General features: G+C 47.7%; 2 protein-coding genes across 5 annotated transcripts in view; one reads left to right on the plus strand and one right to left on the minus strand.

Annotated features, from left to right (window-relative positions):
* LOC136699909 (sterile alpha motif domain-containing protein 14-like) overlaps positions 1–3,732 on the plus strand; it is a 33,135-nt gene extending 29,403 nt beyond the window's left edge. For 2 of the 4 annotated variants that reach the window (XM_066674965.1, XM_066674966.1), the window contains exons 8-10: positions 119–232; positions 573–822; positions 3,465–3,732. In XM_066674965.1, the coding sequence (XP_066531062.1) occupies positions 119–232; positions 573–822; positions 3,465–3,724 (624 nt within the window). In that variant the 3' untranslated portion in view covers positions 3,725–3,732. The remainder of the gene's footprint in view (positions 1–118; positions 233–572; positions 823–3,464) is intronic. The other 2 variants (XM_066674967.1, XM_066674968.1) reach the window with 1 other exon arrangement.
* A 10-nt stretch (positions 3,733–3,742) lies between these two features.
* On the minus strand, positions 3,743–6,446 carry LOC136700281 (neurofilament heavy polypeptide). The gene is made up of 4 exons (XM_066675554.1): positions 6,381–6,446; positions 5,253–5,993; positions 4,533–5,060; positions 3,743–4,231 (listed from the first exon to the last, which is right to left on the minus strand). Exons 1-4 carry the CDS (start codon positions 6,444–6,446, stop codon positions 3,743–3,745), a joined length of 1,824 nt encoding a protein of 607 aa, XP_066531651.1.

Here is a 6,446-nt window from a genome sequence, read left to right on the forward strand (position 1 = left end):
ACGCACACTCAGTTCAGACTCTCAGGTACATACACTCAGTTCAGACTCATGCAGCTGCTCCAGAGCGTTCTGTTCATTTTTCATCTTTTATTTTGTCATTTACCCCTCCTCCCTGCAGGAGTCAGCGTTCAGCGATGACTTCTCTCCAAAGAGTCCTTTACCTCCATCCAGCTCTCCGTCTGAGTCCCACTCCTCTCACCCCTACCACACTCTCTCTCAGTCCTCAGACGAGGTAGGGCTCCACTACAGTGCCCCCTGCAGGGCTGAGACACACTTCACTGTGGGACAGAAACTTATAGTACATTTAGAACTGGGGAATAGCACCCTCTTTGTTCAGGAAAGCTCAAAATCCCTGTAACAGGGAGAATATAGAGACTTTGTTGCTGCTACTCCAGGCTCAGCACTTCAGAAACTGTACTATGTAACTTTTGTGGTTATCCTGTGAAAAGGGGAATTCCACCTGTTTTTAAAATTCATCCCTGGTTCATGGGTGGAGATGTAAACAAAGTCACAGAGTGTATTAATGTAAAATTCTTTCTCTTCATCCCTCCCTCTCCCCCTCTTCCCACCAGCCACTGGATGAGCGTCAGTGTGTTGTGTTCTCATGGAGCACTCAGCAGGTGTGTGACTGGTTGAGGAGTCTGAACATGGAGCACTACGCTCCCGAGTTCTCAGAGAAGAATGTTGATGGAGAGCAGCTGCTGCAGCTGGACGGGAACAAGCTGAAGGTCCGGGAAATTTCCCTCTCCACGTTTTATTTCATGTGCAGTAAATCTCCTCTGATTCAGGGAAGCCAACTCAGAGCTACTGCATATATCTACGGTACATACTCCTCAGAGCAGTGTGAGAACCTCACTATAGTGTTCTCAGGGTTCTAGACTCCAGGCTGAACCCTGCCGTCTGATTCCACCAGCTCCGTTCTGCTCCTCTACAGGAGCGTTTCTGTCTGTATGAAAAAAATAAAAGTGGGGAGTTAGGTGAAGGGAATGACTGCCCTCTTGTGGTGACAGCTAACTTACATTACATTACTACTATATTATTAGGGTGGAATACAAACCGGATTCCAAAAAAGTTGGGACACTAAACAAATTGTGAATAAAAACAATGCAATGATGTGGAGACGGCAAATGTCAATATTTTATTCGTAATAGAACATAGATGACAGATCAAAAGTTTAATCTGAGTAAATGTAACATTTTAAAGGAAAAATATGTTGATTCAAAATTTCATGGCGTCAACAAATCCCAAAAAAGTTGGGACAAGGCCATTTTTTACCACTGTGTGGCATCCCCCCTTCTTCTTACAACACTCCACAGACGTCTGGGGACAGAGGAGACCAGTTTCTCAAGTTTAGAAATAGGAATGCTCTCCCATTCATGTCTAATACAGGCCTCTAACTGTTCAATCGTCTTGGGCCTTCTTTGTCGCACCTTCCTCTTTATGATGTGCCAAATGTTCTCTATAGGTGAAAGATCTGGACTGCAGGCTGCCATTTCAGTCCCCGGATCCTTCTCCTACGTAGCCATGATGTTGTGATTGCTGCAGAATGTGGTCTGGCATTATCTTGTTGAAAAATGCAGGGTCTTCCCTGAAAGAGATGACTTCTAGATGGGAGCATATGCTGTTCTAGAACCTGAACATAGTTCTCTGCATTAATGGTGCCTTTCCAGACACGCAAGCTGCCCATGCCACAAGCACTCATGCAACCCCATACCATCAGTGATGCAGGCTTCTGAACGGAGCGTTGATAACAACTTGGGTTATCCTTGTCCTCTCTGGTCCGGATGACATGGCGTCCCAGTGTTCCATAAAGAACTTCAAATCGTGACTCGTCTGACCACAGAACAGTCTTCCATTTTGCCACACTCCATTTTAAAAGACCCCTGGCCCAGTGCAAACGTCTGAGCTTGTGGAGCTTGCTTAGAAATGGCTTCCTCTTTGCACTGTAGAGTTTCAGCTGGCGACGGCGGACGGCACGGTGGATTGTGTTCACTGACAATGCTTTCTGGAAGTATTCCAGAGCCCATTCTGTGATTTTCTTGACAGTGGCGTTCCTGTTTGAGGTGCAGTGACGTTTAAGGGCCCGGAGATCACCAGCATCCAGTAGAGTTTTACGGCCTTGACCCTTACGCACAGCAGTTGTTCCAGATTCTCTGACTCTGTTGATGATGTTATGCACGGCTGATGATGATAACTTAAAAGTCTTTGCTATTTTACGCTGGGTAACACCATTCTGGTATCGCTGCACTATCTTTCTGCGCAACAATGGTGGAATTGGTGATCCTCTTACCATCTTGGCTTCAGAGAGACACTGACACTCTGAGAAGCTCTTTTTATCCCCAGTCATGTTGTTAATTGACCTAATTAGTGTTAATTGGTCTTCCAGCTGTTCGTTATATGCTCAATTTCCTTTTTCCAGCCACTTATTGCTACTTGTCCCAACTTTTTTGGGATTTGTTGACACTGTGAAATTTTGAATCAACATATTTTTCCTTTAAAATGTTACATTTACTCAGATTAAACTTTTGATCTGTCATCTATGTTCTATTACGAATAAAATATTGACATTTGCCATCTCCACATCATTGCATTCAGTTTTTATTCACAATTTGTTTAGTGTCCCAACTTTTTTGGAATCTGGTTTGTTGTGATAGCATATTAAGGTGGAACACCACTGAAATATATATTATTAATGTGGAATACTTATGATAGCGTATTAAGGTGGAACACCACTGAAATATATATTATTAAGGTGGAATACTTATGATAGCATATTAATGTGGAATACCACTGAAATATATATTATTAAGGTGGAATAATTGTGATAGTGTTTTAAGGTGGAATACCACTGATATATATTATTAATGTGGAATACTTGTGATAGCTTATCAATGTGGAATACCACTGATTTATTATTAATGTGGCATACCTGTGATAACTTATTAAGGTGAAACACCACTGATATAAGTTGGAATGCTTGTGATAGCTTATTAATGTTGAGTACTACTGAGATATATAATTAAGGCTGAATTCTACTGATAAATTATTAATGTGGCCCCACTGACACACCATAACCAGGGTAGAGGCAGAGTTCAGAGGAAGGTGGGTTACCAAAACACACCCAACACCACTGTTGCATACAGGACACAAACCAAACTATACATACTACACTCTAAACAACACATATCAACAACAATACATTACAGTACACATCACTCTACCAGAGTGATGCAAGGCATGCTGGGAGTGTTTTGGCATTGTCCTACTCCTTTAAATCTGCATGGGTGTGTAGGTACAATTGTTCACAACACAGTAATCCCTTATTAATGTTTTAATTCTGGTTATAATGCTACTGCTGCTGCCTCCGTAGAGCACATAAATCAAGGCTGCACTGTGTTACTGAGACCTGCCCTAAATCTTTAACATGACAAAATGAATAGACAAGATTTATTGTGTTTTTACAGGGTCTTGGTGTTTTAAACTCATCAGATCGCAGCGTTCTGAAGCGGAGGATCAAAGACATCAACACAGCAGCAGAGAAGGAGCGCAAAGCTTTGGACAAACTGGAAAAACAGAGAGAAAAACAGAGGAAGAAAGACCAGGAACAGAAGAAGAACTGACCCTTCCACTCTGTTCACACAGCTCTTACAGGAACAGTTCAGATAGGAGTCTGTACAGACAGGGTGGGGGGTGGCACTTGAACTCTTCCTGGGGGACGCTCTGACTGTTCCTGGGGGGCACTCTAACTTTTCTTGGGGGACACTCTGACTCTTTCTGGGGGACGCTCTGACTCTTCCTGGGGTACGCTCTGACTCTTCCTGTGGACACTCTGACTCTTCCTGGGGAACGATCTGACTGTTCCTGAGGGACACTCTAACAATTCCTGGGGGGCGCTCTGACTGTTCCTGGGGGACACTCTAACTGTTATTGGGGGACGCTCTGACTCTTCCTGGGGTACGCTCTGACTCTTCCTGGGGTACGCTCTGACTCTTCCTGAGGACACTCTGACTATTCCTGGGGAACGCTCTGACTCTTCCCGGGGGACAATCTGACTGTTCCTGGGGGACGCTCTGACTCTTCCTAGGGTACGCTCAGACTCTTCCTGGGGATACTCTGACTCTTTCTGGGGACACTCTGACTCTTCCTGGGGTATGCTCTGACTCTTCCTGGGGACACTCTGACTCTTCCTGGGGAACGCTCTGACTATTCCTGGGGAACGCTCCGACTGTTCCTGGGGGACAATCTGACTCTTCCCAGGGTATGCTCAGACTCTTTCTGGGGACACTCTGACTCTTTCTGGGGACACTCTGACTCTTCCTGGGGGACACTCTAACTGTTCTTGGGGGACGCTCTGACTCTTCCTGGGGTACACTCTGACTCTTCCTGGGGAACGATCTGACTGTTCCTGGGGGACACTCTAACTTTTCCTGGGGGGCGCTCTGACTGTTCCTGGGGGACACTCTAACTATTCCTGGGGGTCGCTCTGACTGTTCCTGGGAGACACTCTAACTGTTCTTGGGGGACGCTCTGACTCTTCCTGGGGTACGCTCTGACTCTTCCTGGGGTACGTTCTGACTCTTCCTGGGGACACTCTGACTATTCCTGGGGAACGCTCTGACTGTTCCTGGGGGACAATCTGACTGTTCCTGGGGGACCCTCTGACTCTTCCTAGGGTACGCTCTGACTCTTCCTGGGGATACTCTGACTCTTTCTGGGGACACTCTGACTCTTCCTGGGGTACGCTCTGACTCTTCCTGGGGACACTCTGACTCTTCCTGGGGAACGCTCTGACTATTCCTGGGGAACGCTCTGACTGTTCCTGGGGGACAATCTGACTCTTCCCAGGGTATGCTCAGACTCTTTCTGGGGACACTCTGACTCTTCCTGGGGACAATCTGACTCTTTCTGGGGTACACTCTGACTCTTCCTGGGGTACGCTCTGACTCTTCCTGGGGACACTCGGACTCTTCCTGGGTAACGCTCTGACTCTTCCTGGGGGACACTCTGACTGTTCCTGGGGTACGCTCAGACTCTTTCAGGGGGAAAATCTCTGACTCTTCCTGGGGGGGACTCTAACTATTCCTGGGGGACGCTCTGACTCTTCCTGGGGGACGCTCTGACTCTTCCTGGGGACACTCTGACTCTTCCTGGGGGACGCTCTGACTCTTCCTGGGGGACACTCTAACTATTCCTGGGGGACGCTCTGACTGTTCCTGGGGGACACTCTAACTATTCCTGGGGGGCGCTCTGACTGTTCCTGGGGGACGCTCTGACTCTTCCTGGGGGACACTCTGACTTTTCCTGAGGAACGCTCTGACTCTTCCTGGGGGACACTCTGACTCTTCCTGGGGTAGGCTCTGAGTCTTCCTTGGGTACCATCTGACTCCTCCTGGGGACGCTCTGACTCTTCCTGGGGACACTCTGATTCTTCCTAGGGGATGCTCTGACTGTTCCTGGGGGACACTCTGGCTCTTCCTGGTGGACACTCTGACTCTTCCTGGTGGACACTTTGACTCTTCCTGGGGACACTCTGACTCTTTCTGGGGACACTCTGACTCTTCCTGGGGAATGCTCTGACTCTTCCTGGGGAACACTCTGACTCTTCCTGGGGACACTCTGACTCTTCCTGGGGACACTCTAACTCTTCCTGGGGAATGCTCTGACTGTTCCTGGGGAATGCTCTGACTCTTCCTGGGGACACTCTGAATCTTCCTGGGGAATGCTCTGAATCTTCCTGGGGAACGCTCTGACTCTTCCTGGGGAATGCTTTGACTCTTTCTGGGGACACTCTGACTCTTCCTGGGGAATGCTCTGACTCTTCCTGGGGAACACTCTGACTCTTCCTGGGGACACTCTGACTCTTCCTGGGGACACTCTAACTCTTCCTGGGGAATGCTCTGACTGTTCCTGGGGAATGCTCTGACTCTTCCTGGGGACACTCTGAATCTTCCTGGGGAATGCTCTGAATCTTCCTGGGGACACTCTGACTCTTCCTGTAAGAGTGATGAAGTGCTAGCGCTGTGTTGTATTTCCCTCCTCTGTGTTGTGTAACAGTGTCTGTCTGTGGTTGCTACGTCAGAAACAGTTTAGCGCCGTATTAGCGTGTTATTAGCACAGTGGAGCTTCACAATCTTGTCTAGTAGGACTCAGTTAAAGTGTGTGTGCATGTGTGCGTGTGTGTGTGTGTGTGTCCGTGTTTTCAGCATCCGATGGTACTTTTCAGCAGCATTAGAAATCCTCCAGGACACATGTCCACTCTACAGAGACGTCAGCGGACACATGTTGGACATCTGAGGATACGCTGTGTCCAAAAGTCTGAAGACAGCTCTCTGTAGTGAGTGTGGCTGAATGCCATCAGATCCTCACAGCAATGTTCCAACATCAGGTGTTAAGCCGTCCCAGGAGGGTAGAGACAACATCTCAAACACCTGTGTCCTTTTAGCCAT

Source organism: Hoplias malabaricus, chromosome 6 (genome assembly GCF_029633855.1).
Source record: "Hoplias malabaricus isolate fHopMal1 chromosome 6, fHopMal1.hap1, whole genome shotgun sequence".
Lineage (NCBI taxonomy): Eukaryota > Metazoa > Chordata > Actinopteri > Characiformes > Erythrinidae > Hoplias > Hoplias malabaricus.